General features: G+C 44.7%; 1 protein-coding gene across 4 annotated transcripts in view; it reads left to right on the top strand.

Moving 5' to 3' along the window:
* The window catches only part of LOC144502602 (rab-like protein 6), a 203991-nt gene that overhangs the window by 113345 nt on the left and 75347 nt on the right, over nt 1-15299 (top strand). For all 4 annotated transcript variants that reach the window (XR_013499360.1, XM_078226722.1, XM_078226721.1 and 1 more), the window contains one exon: nt 10765-10870. Coding sequence is in view for 3 of the 4 variants with exons in the window: in XM_078226722.1 (XP_078082848.1) it covers nt 10765-10870 (106 nt within the window). In the remaining variant the exon portion in view is untranslated. The remainder of the gene's footprint in view (nt 1-10764; nt 10871-15299) is intronic.

The raw sequence follows: 15299 nt of genomic DNA, 5'->3' as shown, positions 1-15299 counted from the left end.
ACTAATCTGAGGTCCCTACCTGCTTCAAGAAGACGATCATCATCCTGGTACCAAAGAAAAGCCAATCAGTGTGCCTTAATGACTATCGTCCGGTGGCTTTGACATCCATCATTGTGAAGTGCTTCGAAAGGCTAGTCATGCCATTAATCAATTCCAGCCTCCCAGAATGCATGGATCCACTGCAGTTCACCTACCGCTGCAACAGGTCCACAGCAGATGAACAAGAACAAAGAACAAAGAATAGTGCAGCACAGGAAACAGGCCCTTCGGCCCTCCAAGCCTGTGCCGCTCATTGGTCCAACTAGACCATTCGTTTGTATCCCTCCATTCCCAGATGCCATTTATCTGGCCCTGCACTAAACCCTGGAACACCTAGATAATAAAGACACCTTTATCAACTCCAGCCTTCAACACCATTTTTCTTACAAAACCCATCTCCAAACTCTGTGGTCTGGGGCCCGGCTCCTCCCTTTGTGACTAGATCCTGAACTTCCTAACCCACAGACCACAACCAGTAAGGATAGGCAACAACAGCTCCTCCACGATCATCCTCACAAATTTGATATAATTTTTTGAAGAGGTAACTAAGTCTGTAGATGAAGGTCGTGCAGTTGATGTCATATACATGGATTTTAGTAAGGCGTTTGATAAAGTCCCCCATGGTCGGCTTATGAAGAAAGTAAGGATGTGTGGGATAGAGGGAAGTTTGGCCGATTGGATAGGTAACTGGCTATCTAACAGAAGACAGAGGGTGGTGGTGGATGGAAAATTTTCGGACTGGAAACCGGTTACCAGCGGAGTGCCACAGAGATCAGTGCTTGGTCTTCTGCTATTTGTCATTTTTATAAATGACTTGGAGGAGGGGGCTGAAGGGTGGATCAGTAAATTTGCTGATGACACCAAGATTGGTGCAGTAGTGGATGAGGTGGAGGACTGTTGTAGGCTGCAAAGAGATATAGATAGGATGCAGAGCTGGGCTGAAAAATGGCAAATGGAGTTTAACCCTGACAAATGCGAGGTGATTCATTTTGGTAGAACAAATTTAAATGTGGATTACAGGGTCAAAGGTAGGGTTCTGAAGAATGTGGAGGAACACAGAGATCTTGGGGTTCATGTCCATAAATCTCTGAAGGTTGCCACTCAAGTGGATAGAGCCGTGAAGAAGGCCTATAGTGTGTTAGCGTTCATTAACAGGGGGTTTGAGTTTAAGAGCCGTGGGGTTATGCTGCAACTGTACAGGACCTTGGTGAGACCACATTTGGAATATTGTGTGCAGTTCTGGTCACCTCACTATAAGAAGGATGTGGAGACACTGGAAAGAGTGCAGAGGAGATTTACCAGGATGCTGCCTGGTCCCTCCATGCCAACACTATAATTAAGAAAATCCACCAACGTCTTTACTTTCTGTGAAGACTAAGGAAATTTGGTATGTCCACCTACGACTCTCACCAACTTTTACAGATGCACCATAGAAAGCATTCTTTCTGGTTGTATCACAGCTTGATGTAGTTCCTGCTCTGTCCAAGACCGCAATAAACTTCAAAGGGTCGTGAACAAAGCCCAATCCATCACTCAAACCAGCCTCCCATCCATTGACTGGCTGCACTTCCCGTTGCCTCAGAAAAGCAACCAGCATAATTAAGGACCCTACGTACCCCTAACATACTCTCTTCCACCCTCTTCCGTTGGGAAAAAGATACAAAAGTCTGAGGACATGTACCAACCGACTCAAGAACAGCTTCTTCCCTGCTGCTGTCAGACTTTTGAATGGACTTACCCTGCATTAATTAATCTTTCTCTACACCTGAGTTATGACTGTAACACATTCTGCACTCTCTCATTTCCTTCTCTATGTATGGTATGCTTTGTCTGTAAAGCGTGCAAGAAACAATACTTTTCACTGTATACTAATACATGTAACAATAAATCAAATCGATTATAATCCCTCAACCAGCATTATATCAGATTATTTGGTTATTATTACATTGCTGTTTGTGGGATCTTGCTGTGTGTAAACTGGCTGCTGCATTTCCTACGTTGCAACAATGAGTAAAATTCAAAAATGTACTTCACTATCTGTGAGATAGAACTAAAGTTTCTCTTTTGAGCTAACTCCATGATAGCTCCCACTGCCATTCCTTATAGACTATCGAAGGCCACAAGATCTTGAGTGCTGAAATGGACCCTCTATTTATTAAATGCTTGCAATGTTGGAAATGCGCAGCAGTACAGCCAGTGTCTCTATGAACTAATGAGATGTTAGCATTTGAGCTGTGTACATTAGAGCTCCCTGTTCCTTTGTCTTCATTATTAACTCCTCCACATTTATACCAGGTACAGAGAGCTGGTGTAGCAGAATGGAGAGTTTTGCCAGAAGCTTTACATACTAGTACCTCCTGTCCTCTGCTTCCAAATCTACAGCTTAGCATCTAGAAGCTCAGAAAAGCCAGCAGATGCTGATGGGGGTTGCCAGTGCACGGGCGAGGCTGTGGGAATGCTGATTTGCCTGCCTTTACCCAGTACATTTTTACCCAGGCTCTCTCTCTACTCCTGGCAACTGCTTGTCTCCAGCCACCTCCTGCTGTCAGTTTCTAATATACAAAGGAAATATTTCCATTCATCTCCCAGGCTGACGGGCAGCCTTACTGAATCGGGGTCATAGTCTGCTGTTTGCCTTTGGATGTGGTGATCTGATAGACTGGCAATGAAGCAGATATAATGTTCCTTCTGCATATTTTATAGCTCCATTGTAAACTCTTTGAATTCCCAGAAGTACTTTTGTCACAATTTGTTTTTGAAAACTGTTAAATATTGGATTAATCTCATTATTAATCATATTCCCATCCCCACAGCATCTGCACTGAGACCATTGCTGTTTTAACTCTTGGATGAATGTCCTGCTGACTGTTTATGGGCAGTAAATGCTCCTGTTAGAATAGAAGCTAATGATAGCATTCTAACCTGGTGTGAGTTGCTGGAGAGGAATCTAAGGCTTTTGATGCAGACTGTTTGAAGAATCCCCATTTATTATACATTGATGGTGCTTTTATTTTTGCTGACTCCTGCTTCCTTCCCTCTTTCACTGACTGTTTACAAGATGAGAACGAGGAATGTTATTTGGCCCATCTTGGCTCATCTAAAGTCGCCCCCAATGCAGCATCCAGTTATTTATGAAACAAAGCTAGTATTTCTGCCATGGTGTCAGGAACTCGGTGTAATGTGTACAGCACTTTGAGCTATACATTCAAACTTTACTATCGATGGAAACATAGGAATTTAGAGAACAAGAACCACTGAGTTCCCCTCCTACCATCCTCGTAGTCACATGATGAAACAATACTGGGGTTATTGACTAAGAAGCATCATCCCGATTCGTGCACAAGAGACCCAGATGTGAGGTGAGAGAAGCCCAGAGACGGAGAGTTTTTAAGGCCATTGTTCTAAAGTCATAATTACCAGGTTCGGTCTCAAATTACACATACTGCGTACAATTACACAATCTTATAGCAGAACATCAGGCCAATTGGCCCTGTGTGCCTGTGCTGTCACTTTAAAAGAGTGTTTGCTTTAGTCTCACATCCCACTTTTGATTTATTATTGTCACATGTTTAGTATACAGTGGAAAGTATTGTTTCTTGCACGCTATATAGACAAAGCATACCGTTCGTAGGGAAGGAAAGGAGAAGGTGCAGAATATAGTATTACAGTCATAACTATGGTGTAGAGAAAGATCAACTTAATGCGAGGTAGGTCCATTCAAAAGTCTGATGGCAGCAGGGAAGAAGCTGTTCTTGAGTCAGTTGGTACGGGTCCTCAGACTTTTGTATCTTTTTCCCGATGGAAGAAGCCGGAAGAGAGAATGTCCGGGGTGCCTTGGGTACTTGATTATGCTGGCTGCTTTTCTGTTCAGTGCCATTCCCAACATCACCACTACAGTTTGGGGGTCTATGTACGACCCCCACTAAAGTTTTTTGCCGCTTCGTGTTTCTTAGCTCTATCCATACAGATTCCACATCATCAGAGCTAATATCTTTCCTCACTATTGCATTAGTTTCCTCTTTAACCATCCATGCAAATCCACCGCTTTTTCCTTTTTGTCTGTCCTTCCTAAATTCTGAATACCCTGGATGTTCATTTCCTATCCCTGGTCACCCTGCAGCCATGTCTCCATAATTCCCACTACATCATACCTGTTTATATCTATTAGTCCGATTAATTTATCTACTTTATTGCGAATGCTTTGTGCGTTAAGGCACAAAGACTTGAGGCTTGTCTTTTTAACATGACTGGTCCCGTTCCCACTATTTTTCACTGTGGCCCTGTTTGATTCTGGCCCATGAATTCTCTGCATATCACTTTTCTTATTCGCCTTGCTGTCTTTTGTTCTTGTCCTTGATTTCCCCTCCTTTATCTGCTTCCATAGAATCCCATCCTCCTGCCATTTTAGTTCAAACCCTCCCCAACCACTCTAGCAAATACTGCACCTAGGATATCAGCCCAGGTGTAAGCTGTCCAGTTTGTACTGGTCCCACACACACACACACACACACACACACACACACACACACACACACACACACACACACACACACACCCCCAGAACTGGTCCCAATGTCCCAGGAATCTGAAATCCTCCACCTCAGACCATCTCTTCAGCCATGTATTTATCCTATAAATCCTGCTGTTCCTACTCTGACTAACATAACACGTGGCACTGGTAGTTATCCTGAGATCACTATCTTTGAGATCCTCTACATTTCAACGTCCGAACTCTCTATATTCTTCTTTTAGGACCTTATCTCTTTTTAAAATCTGTTATCTGTACTGATATGTACCACCACCACTGGCTATTCACCCTCCCCCTCTAGAATGTCCTGTAGCTCCTCTGAGACATCCTTGACTCCAGCACCAGTGAGACAAAACACCATCCTGGAGCCTCGTTTGCAGCCACAGAAACACCTATCCATTCCCCTTACAATTGAGTTCTCTATAACTATTGTATTTCCATACTTTTTACTGCTCTCCCATGCAGCTGAGCCAATCATGGTGCAGCGAATTAGGCTACTGCTGCTTTCCCCTCAGAAACAATTCCCCTCAACAGTATCCGAAGTGATTTATCTGTTTTTCAGGGAATGACCACAGGAGATTCCTGCACTGTCTGCCTCGTCCTCTTGCTCTGCCTGATAGTCACCCATTCCCTCCCTTCCTGTGGAGTCTGAGCCTGCAATGTGACCACCTCTATAGTTGCTATTCATGATATTCTCTGTCTCGCAGATACTCCAGTATCCCCAGCCTCTGCTCCAGCTTCAAAACCCGGGCTTCCAGGATCTGCAGCTGGAGACTCTTCCTGCACACATGCTGGCCCAGGGCACTGGAAATGTTCCCGGCTTCCCACATGGAGCACAAAGAGCACACTACGGCTTTGAGCTCTCATCCCCTGACTTACCTCTTCAAGTTATATCTTTGGAAGATGCTTAAAATCAACTGATATCAATTACTCTAGGGCCCTTCTTCCCTGGTCCTCATTACTGTAGAATAATGCCCGTACAAACTATAAAACGCTAAAAGACCTTACAAGCTATAAATGGTAAAAATAGCAAATACCTACCCGACCTTACTCACTGCATATCAATCAGCTTTCTCCCTTGTAGTATCTAATGCTCCAGAGGGCAAGACCACTGCTTAAACTTATTGAAAGGTATTGAGGATGTTGCGCAGAATTATGCTCTTAGTGGTGTAATGCTATAAAGGTAAAGGATACAAGCAAAGGAAATGAGAGGATACAACTGGTATAAGATGGGAACAGAAACTGTCAGGGAAAGGCACTAATGAACATAGAACATAGAAAGCCACAGCACAAACAGGCCCTTCGGCCCACAAGTTGCGCCGATCATATCCCTACCTCTAGGCCTATCTATAGCCCTCAATCCTATTAAATCCCATGTACTCATCCAGAAGTCTCTTAAAAGACCCCAACGAGTTTGCCTCCACCACCACCGACGTCAGCCGATTCCACTCACCCACCACCCTCTGAGTGAAAAACTTACCCCTGACATCTCCTCTGTACCTACCCCCCAGCACCTTAAACCTGTGTCCTCTCGTAGCAACCATTTCAGCCCTTGGAAATAGCCTCTGAGAGTCTACCCTATCCAGACCTCTCAACATCTTGTAAACCTCTATCAGGTCACCTCTCATCCTTTGTCTCTCCAGGGAGAAGAGACCAAGCTCCCTCAACCTATCCTCATAAGGCATGCCCCCCAATCCAGGCAACATCCTTGTAAATCTCCTCTGCACCCTTTCAATGGCTTCAACATCTTTCCTGTAATGAGGTGACCAGAACTGCGCGCAGTACTCCAAGTGGGGTCTAACCAGGGTCCTATAAAGCTGCAGCATTATCTCCCGACTCCTAAACTCAATCCCTCGATTAATGAAGGCTAGTACGCCGTACGCCTTCTTGACCGCATCCTCCACCTGCGAGGCCGATTTAAGAGTCCTATGGACCCGGACCCCAAGGTCCTTCTGATCCTCTACACTGCTAAGAATGGTACCCTTCATATTATACTGCTGCTTCATCCCATTGGATCTGCCAAAATGGATCACCACACACTTATCCGGGTTGAAGTCCATCTGCCACTTCTCCGCCCAGTCTTGCATTCTATCTATGTCTCGCTGCAACTTCTGACATCCCTCCAAACTATCCACAACACCACCTACCTTGGTGTCGTCAGCAAACTTACCAACCCATCCCTCCACTTCCTCATCCAGGTCATTTATGAAAATGACAAACAGCAAGGGTCCCAGAACAGATCCCTGGGGCACTCCACTGGTCACTGACCTCCATGCAGAGAAAGACCCCTCCACAGCCACTCTCTGCCTTCTGCAGGCAAGCCAGTTCTGGATCCACAAGGCAACAGCCCCTTGGATCCCATGCCCTCTCACTTTCTCAAGAAGTCTTGCATGGGGGACCTTATCGAACGCCTTGCTGAAGTCCATATAGACCACATCCACCGCTCTTCCTTCGTCAATGTGTTTGGTCACATTTTCAAAGAACTCAACCAGGCTCGTAAGGCACGACCTGCCCTTGACAAAGCCGTGCTGACTACTTTTGATCGTACTAAACTTCTCTAGATGATCATAAATCCTGTCTCTCAGGATCCTCTCCATCAACTTACCAACCACTGAGGTTAGACTCACCGGTCGGTGGAACTTTTTCAAGGAACAAATACTGGGTGTCCTTGATAGGTATGTCCCTGTCAGGCAGGGAGGAAATGGCCGAGTGAGGGAACCATGGTTCACAAAAGAGGTAGAATGTCTTGTGAAAAGGAAGAGGGAAGCTTATGTAGGGATGAGGAAACAAGGTTCAGATGGCTCGATTGAGGGTTACACGTTAGCAAGGAATGAGCTGAAAAAGGGGCTAAGGAGATCTAGGAGGGGACATGAGAAGTCCTTGGCGGGTCGGATCAAGGAAAACCCCAAGCTTTATCTGAAAACAAGATCAAGCTATCCCACTCCCTATCATCCTGGTGTGCTCCATGTGCCTATCCAATAACCGCTTAAATGTTCCTAAAGTGTCTGACTCCACTATCACTGCAGGCAGTCCATTCCACACCACAGGAATAAAAGAATGACCAGGGTGAGGTTGGGGCCGGTCAAGGACAGTAGTGGGAACTTGTGTATGGAGTCAGTAGAGATAGGCAAGGTGATGAATGAATCCTTTTCTTCAGTGTTCACCAAGGAGAAGGGCCATGTTTTTGAGGAAGAGAAGGTGTTACAGGCTAATAGGCTGGAGGAAATAGTTGTTCGGAGGGAGGATGTACTGGCAGTTTTGAATAAACTGAAGGTCAATAAGTCCCCTGGGTCTGATGAAATATATCCTAGGATTCTTTGGGAGGCAAGGGATGAGATTGCAGAGCCTTTGGCTTTGATCTTTGGGTCCTCACTGTCCACGGGGATAGTGCCAGAGGACTGGAGAGTGGCGAATGTTGTTCCTCTGTTTAAGAAAGGGAATAGAAATGACCCTGGTAATTATAGACCGGTTAGTCTTACTTCGGTGGTTGGTAAATTGATGGAAAATGTCCTTAGGGATGGGATTTACGACCATTTAGAAAGATGTGGATTAATCCGGGATAGTCAGCACTAATTCGTGAAGGGCAAGTCGTGCCTCACAAATTTGATTGAATTTTTTGAGGAGGTAACTAAGTGTGTTGATGAAGGTAGGGCAGTTGATGTTATATACATGGATTTTAGTAAGGAGTTTGATAAGGTCCCCCATGGTCGGCTTAGGATGAAAGTAAGGAGGTGTGGGATAGAGGGAAAGTTGGCAGATTGGATAGGTAACTGGCTATCTGATCGAAGACAGAGGGTGGTGGTGGATGGAAAATGTTCGGACTGAAGGCAGGTTGCTAGCGGAGCGCCACAGGGATCAGTGCTTGGTCCTCTTCTCTTTGTGATTTTTATTAATGACTTAGAGGAGGGGGCTGAAGGGTGGATCAGTAAATTTGCTGATGACACCAAGATTGGTGGAGTAGTGGATGAGGTGGAGGGCTGTTGTAGGCTGCAAAGAGACATAGATAGGATGCAAAGCTGGGCTGAAAAATGGCAAATGGAGTTCAACCCTGATAAATGTGAGGTGATTCATTTTGGTAGGACAAATTTAAATGTGGATTACAGGGTCAAAGGTAGGGTTCTGAACACTGTGGAGGAACAGAGAGATCTTGGGGTCCATATCCACAGATCTCTAAAGGTTGCCATTCAAGTGGATAGAGCTGTGAAGAAGGCCTATAGTGTGTTAGCTTTTATTGACGTTGGACTTTAACCTGGTGTTGTTAAACTTCTTACTTAGCTTTTATTAACAGGGGGTTGGAGTTTAAGAGCCGTGGGGTTATGCTGCAACTGTACAGGACCTTGGTGAGACCACATTTGGAATATTGTGTGCAGTTCTGGTCACCTCACTATAAGAAGGATGTGGAAGTGCTGGAAAGAGTGCGGAGGAGATTTACCAGGATGCTGCCTGGTTTGGAGGGTAGGTCTTATGAGGAAAGGTTGAGGGAGCTAGGGCTGTTTTCTCTGGAGCGGAGGAGGCTGAGGGGAGACTTAATAGAGGTTTATAAAATGATGAAGGGGATATATAGAGTGAACGTTCAAAGACTATTTCCTCGGGTGGATGGAGCTATTACAAGGGGGCATAACTATCGGGTTCAAGGTGGGAGGTATAGGAAGGATATCAGAGGTAGGTTCTTTACGCAGAGAGTGGTTGGGGTGTGGAATGGACTGCCTGCAGTGATAGTGGAGTCAGACACTTTAGGAACATTTAAGCGGTTATTGGATAGGCACATGGAGCACACCAGGATGATAGGGAGTGGGATAGCTTGATCTTGTTTTCAGATAAAGCTCGGCACAACATCGTGGGCTGAAGGGCCTGTTCTGTGCTGTGCTGTTCTATGTTCTAACTGGTGTCTATGAGGTTTTAGTTCTACTGAAAACTGGAAATCATAGAATAGAAACCCTACAGTACAGAAAGAGGCCATTCGGCCCATCAGGTCTACACCGACCACAATCCCACCCAGGCCCTACCCCCATATCCCTACATATTTTACCCACTAATCCCTCTAATCTACGCATCCCAGGACACTAAGGGGCAATTTTAGCATGGCCAATCAACCTAACCTGCACATCTTTGGACTGTGGGAGGGACCGGAGCACCCGGAGGAAACCCACGTAGACACGAGGAGAATGTGCAAACTCCTGGAGTATGATTAAACTCCTTGAAACTCAGTTTCCATTAACAGATTCTTTATTATTGACCAAATCCCACTGCTTCTCACTCCGAGTTATCCTTTTGGAACCCGGTGCCAGGAGCTGGACTCAGTAACTCGCTGAAGGAAAATGTTGAGTGCTGACAGGTTATTTGACCATGGGGAGGGAGTAGCGTTACTGAGCTGAGCCTGTCTTGCAGTGTGTCTATGCACCTATAGACATGGAGCAGGCATTATTGGATAGTGAACAGCAGTGGCTCATCTCATCTCTCTCTAGCTCAGAGATGCTGAGGTTACAATCCAGTGCGGCAACCTTACTATAGTTAACTCACTGCTTTGTGTGCTACAACTACACTTACTTAGGGAGCTGCCTAGGTTGCCCACAGTGATTCAAACAATATTGTTGACTTAAAATTTCAACCAGACCTTGAGGAATTTGGATAACAATTACAGCAGTTCAAAATTAATTCATTGTGAAGTTCTTTGGGATATAATGAAGACATGATGGGGTGATATAATGGAACCCCTTTATTTCTAATCATTTTCTTACCATTTCCCAAGTTGTCATGCATTTGAGTTTATCCTATACTTTTTCTAATTACAGGGCGGCACGGTGGCACTGCTGCCTCACAGCGTCAAGGACCCAGGTTCAATTTGGACCTTGGTTTACTGTCTGTGTGGAGCCTGCACGTTCTGTCCGTGTCTGTGTGGGTTTCCTCCGGGTGCTCCGGATTCCTTCCATAGTCCGAAAGACGTGCTGGTTAGGTGCATTGGCCATGCTAAATTTTCCCTCAGTGTACCCGACCAGGCGCCAGAGTGTGGCGACTAGGGGATTTTCACAGCAACTTCATTGCAGTGTTAATGTAAGCCTCCTTGTGACACTAATAAATAAACTTTAATGGCCTGTGCGACCTGACCTTAGAATTGGACTTTGTCACTGAGGAGCCCACTCGCCAATCTGCTGAGTGTTTCATTCCTTTATTAATGTTGCCTTTTCTTTGATCTCTAGGTTACCCAGATCATCCTACATTCGTTATGCAGAATCATCAATGAGGAATGGCTTTGGCCTGAAGTATTTACACAAGTTTTTCAATATTCCATTCCTCCAGCTGCAGGTAAATGGCTCGGATTGGTTTTGAATTCTCGATCACAGCTCCAGTGTGGATGCTGATTGGTAGATATCACATTACCCTTATTGTGTACCTTCTAATTACTAAAGCATATCTTCAAATGAGCTAAAGTCCCAGGTACGTTGACTTTACAGTTTGCAGATTGAGTAAATGCTCTCCATCATGGACGGGCAGCTGAAACATGTCAAGAGGACTTTCTCTGGTCACTAGCTGGGTGAATGTACATGTGATAATGTCTGTGTGTGATGTGTACATTTGTGTGTAGTTTATACGATGGTGCTCCCCTTCCGATACTAAGCTGAAGAATGAGGGACGGCACATTGGGTGAGATCCTGGCTTATGGAACTGTAACCAGCATCAATCAGTGACCATGAGTGAGGAGAGGCAGGGATTGGGAGCAAGGTGGAAATTTCAAATAAAGTATGTAGAAATATTCCACCAGAAATATCAAGTACAATTTTTGGGAAGTGGGTTCAATCTCTGACCATTAATGCAGTTAACAGTAAGGTGACAGTACTCACAACTGACCTCTGATCTAGCTATGTTTGTAATATGGATTTCCCCTTTCCTGATATTGTGCGGAAATGGTGTCCAGGGAATCTCCGGATGTCCAGCAGCAGTGATGTTATCAGGTAGAATAGGCAGCCAATCATATTGAAGTAATCTCACAGACAGCAAACCAGGAAGCAAAATGCACTGATTATCCTTCATTTTTAATGACTTTTTACAGAGTGAAATAGATGATTGGGACATCTTCATGGGATTAAGATAGAAGTTGAACAATCATAAACTTTTTTTAAAAAGTAAGAACATGTGAATTTTTTAATCATTATGGAGAACTTGGACATTCTGAATTATAAAAGCAGCCGATCAGGACCAGTGAGGCTTTCTAGCTATAATTATGAACTTAGCATACTGTTAAAATCCCAGTTAGACCTCATTCAACACAGTCCAATTTATTGATTGGCTCACACAATGAGACTAACAGTGTAAGAGGGCAAGTTGTTGTCAGTTCAGTGATGTTTAATCAATTGCCTGAGGGACTTCAGCACACCTGGATTTCCTCAGTTAACGACACATAAACTACTCCAGAAGTTGAGTAATGACAGTGAACCCACAGTTTTGCTGTCATTGCTACAATAGAAACCAGACGTTTGACAATTTTACCCAGGTTTGAAAGGATATTTATATTAAGTAATGTGTAATATTTGTTATTTGCTCAGTTTTGCTTATTCAGTTAGCTGAGGCCTGGGGATCTGCTTTGATTTCATCGCGTTCTTTCCAATTTCATAGCCACGTTCGAGTGTGCAATCATTGGTGATGTCCAATTCAGCTGCTCCCTGCTCACCCTGTCCATACCCCTCATAATCTTATACACCAGAATCATGTCCCCCCTCAGCCTTCTCTGCTCTAAAGAAAACAATATTTTAACATTTAAGAAAAACTTGGACGGGTTCATGGATGAGAGGGGTGTGGAGGGATATGGTCCAAGTGCAGGTCAGTGGGACTAGGCAAAAAATGGTTCGGCACAGACAAGAAGGGCCAAAAGGCCTGTTTCTGAGCTGTAATTTTCTATGGTTCTATGGTTCTAAGTCTATCCAGTCTCTCCTTATAGCTCCTCCCCAGGCTATCACATCCTTCCTAAGGTGAGGTGACCAGAACTGCACACAATACTCCAGCTGTGGCCTAACCAACACTCTGTGCAGCTACAACATTGCCTCCTTACTCTAATACTCTATGCCACAACTGATAAAAGCATGTGTCCTATATGCCTTCTTAACCAGCCTATTCACCTGCTCTGCTGCCTTCAGAGATCTATGAATAAGTACCCCAAGATCCATCTGTTCCTCTGAGCTTCCCAGTGTCCTGCCATTCATTAATACTCCCTTGTCTTGTTACTTCTTCCAAAGTGCATCACCTTTGATGAGAGATCCATATATAAACTGGGAAGAGTTGTTTTGAAAGCTATGGTAACATGGAGAGTTTGATATTTGTACTTTGTTCAGTTTTTAAAAACTAAGTGAGATTTTACGACTGAGAATTGAGAAAATTGGGTTGTGGCTGGATGAAGGCACAGTGGTTAGCACTGCTGCTTCACAGCGCCAGGGACCCGGGTCACTGTGTGGAGTTTGCACACAGTTCTCATAAGAACATAAGAACTAGGAGCAGGAGTAGGCCATCAGGCCCCTCGAACCTGCTCCACCATTCAATAAGATCATGGCTGATCTTTTCGTGGATTCAGCTCCACTTACCCGCCCGCTCACCATAACCCTTAAATCCTTTACTGTTCAAAAATTTATCTATCCTTGCCTTAAAAACATTCAGTGAGGTAGCCTCAACTGCTTCACTGGGCAGGGAATTCCACAGATTCACAACCCTTTGTGTGAAGAAGTTCCTTCTCAACTCAGCCCTAAATCTGATCCCCCTTATTTTGAGGTCATGCCCCCGGTTCTAGTTTCACCTGCCAGTGGAAACAACTTCCCTGTTTCTATCTTATCTATTCCCTTCATAATCTTATATGTTTCTATAAGATCTCCCCTCATTCTTCTGAATTCCAATGATTTCCAATGGCTAATAGGCTGGAGGAAATAGTTGTTCGGAGGGAGGATGTACTGGCAGTTTTGAATAAACTGAAGGTCAATAAGTCCCCTGGGTCTGATGAAATATATCCTAGGATTCTTTGGGAGGCAAGGGATGAGATTGCAGAGCCTTTGGCTTTGATCTTTGGGTCCTCACTGTCCACAGGGATGGTGCCAGAGGACTGGAGAATGGCGATTGTTGTTCCTCTGTTTAAGAAAGGGAATAGAAATGACCTTGGTAATTATAGACCAGTTAGTCTTACTTCGGTGGTTGGTAAATTGATGGAAAAGGTCCTTAGGGATGGGATTTACGACCATTTAGAAAGATGCGGATTAATCCGGGATAGTCAGCACGGATTCGTAAAGGGCAAGTCGTGCCTCACAAATTTGATAGAATTTTTTGAGGAGGTAATTAAGTGTGTTGATGAAAGTAGGGCAGTTGATGTTATATACATGGATTTTAGTAAGGCGTTTGATAAGGTCCCCCATGGTCGGCTTATGATGAAAGTAAGGAGGTGTGGGATAGAGGGAAAGTTGGCAGATTGGATAGGTAACTGGCTATCTGATCGAAGACAGAGGGTGGTGGTGAATGGAAAATTTTCGGACTGAAGGCAGGTTGCTAGCGGAGCGCCACAGGGATCAGTGCTTGGTCCTCTGCTCTTTGTGATTTTTATTAATGACTTAGAAGAGGGGGCTGAAGGGTGGATCAGTAAATTTGCTGATGACACCAAGATTGGTGGAGTAGTGGATGAGGTGGAGGGCTGTTGTAGGCTGCAAAGAGACATAGATAGGATGCAAAGCTGGGCTGAAAAATGGCAAATGGAGTTCAACCCTGATAAATGTGAGGTGATTCATTTTGGTAGGACAAATTTAAATGTGGATTACAGGGTCAAAGGTAGGGTTCTGAAGACTGTGGAGGAACAGAGAGATCTTGGGGTCCATATCCACAGATCTCTAAAGGTTGCCACTCAAGTGGCTAGAGCTGTGAAGAAGGCCTATAGTGTGTTAGCTTTTATTAACAGGGGGCTGGAGTTTAAGAACCGTGGGGTTATGCTGCAACTGTACAGGACCTTGGTGAGACCACATTTGGAATATTGTGTGCAGTTCTGGTCATCTCACTATAAGAAGGATGTGGAAGTGCTGGAAAGAGTGCGGAGGAGATTTACCAGGATGCTGCCTGGTTTGGAGGGTAGGTCTTATGAGGAAAGGTTGAGGGAGCTAGGGCTGTTCTCTCTGGAGTGGAGGAGGCTGAGGGGAGACTTAATAGAGGTTTATAAAATGATGAAGGGGATAGATAGAGTGAACGTTCAAAGACTATTTCCTCGGGTGGATGGAGCTATTACAAGGGGGCGTAACTATAGGGTTCATGGTGGGAGATATAGGAAGGATATCAGAGGTAGGTTCTTTACGCAGAGAGTGGTTGGGGTGTGGAATGGACTGCCTGCAGTGATAGTGGAGTCAGACACTTTAGGAACATTTAAGTGGTTATTGGATAGGTACATGGAGCACACCAGGATGATAGGGAGTGGGATAGCTTGATCTTGTTTTCAGATAAAGCTCGGCACAACATCGTGGGCTGAAGGGCCTGTTCTGTGCTGTACTGTTCTATGATCTATGTATAGCCCCAGTCTACTCAGTCTCTTCTCATAAGCCAACCCTCTCAACTCCAGAATCAACCTACTGAATCTCCTCTGCACCCCCTGCAGTGCCAGTATATCCTTACTCAAGTAAGGAGACCAAAATTGTACACAGCACTCTAGGTGTGACCTCACCAGCACCTTATACAGCTGCAACATAACCTCGCTGTTTTTAAACTCCATCCCTCTCGCAATGAA

The sequence above is a fragment of the Mustelus asterias genome, chromosome 13 (assembly GCF_964213995.1).
Source record: "Mustelus asterias chromosome 13, sMusAst1.hap1.1, whole genome shotgun sequence".
NCBI lineage: Eukaryota > Metazoa > Chordata > Chondrichthyes > Carcharhiniformes > Triakidae > Mustelus > Mustelus asterias.
This window is presented reverse-complemented; position numbering and strand designations above follow the sequence as displayed.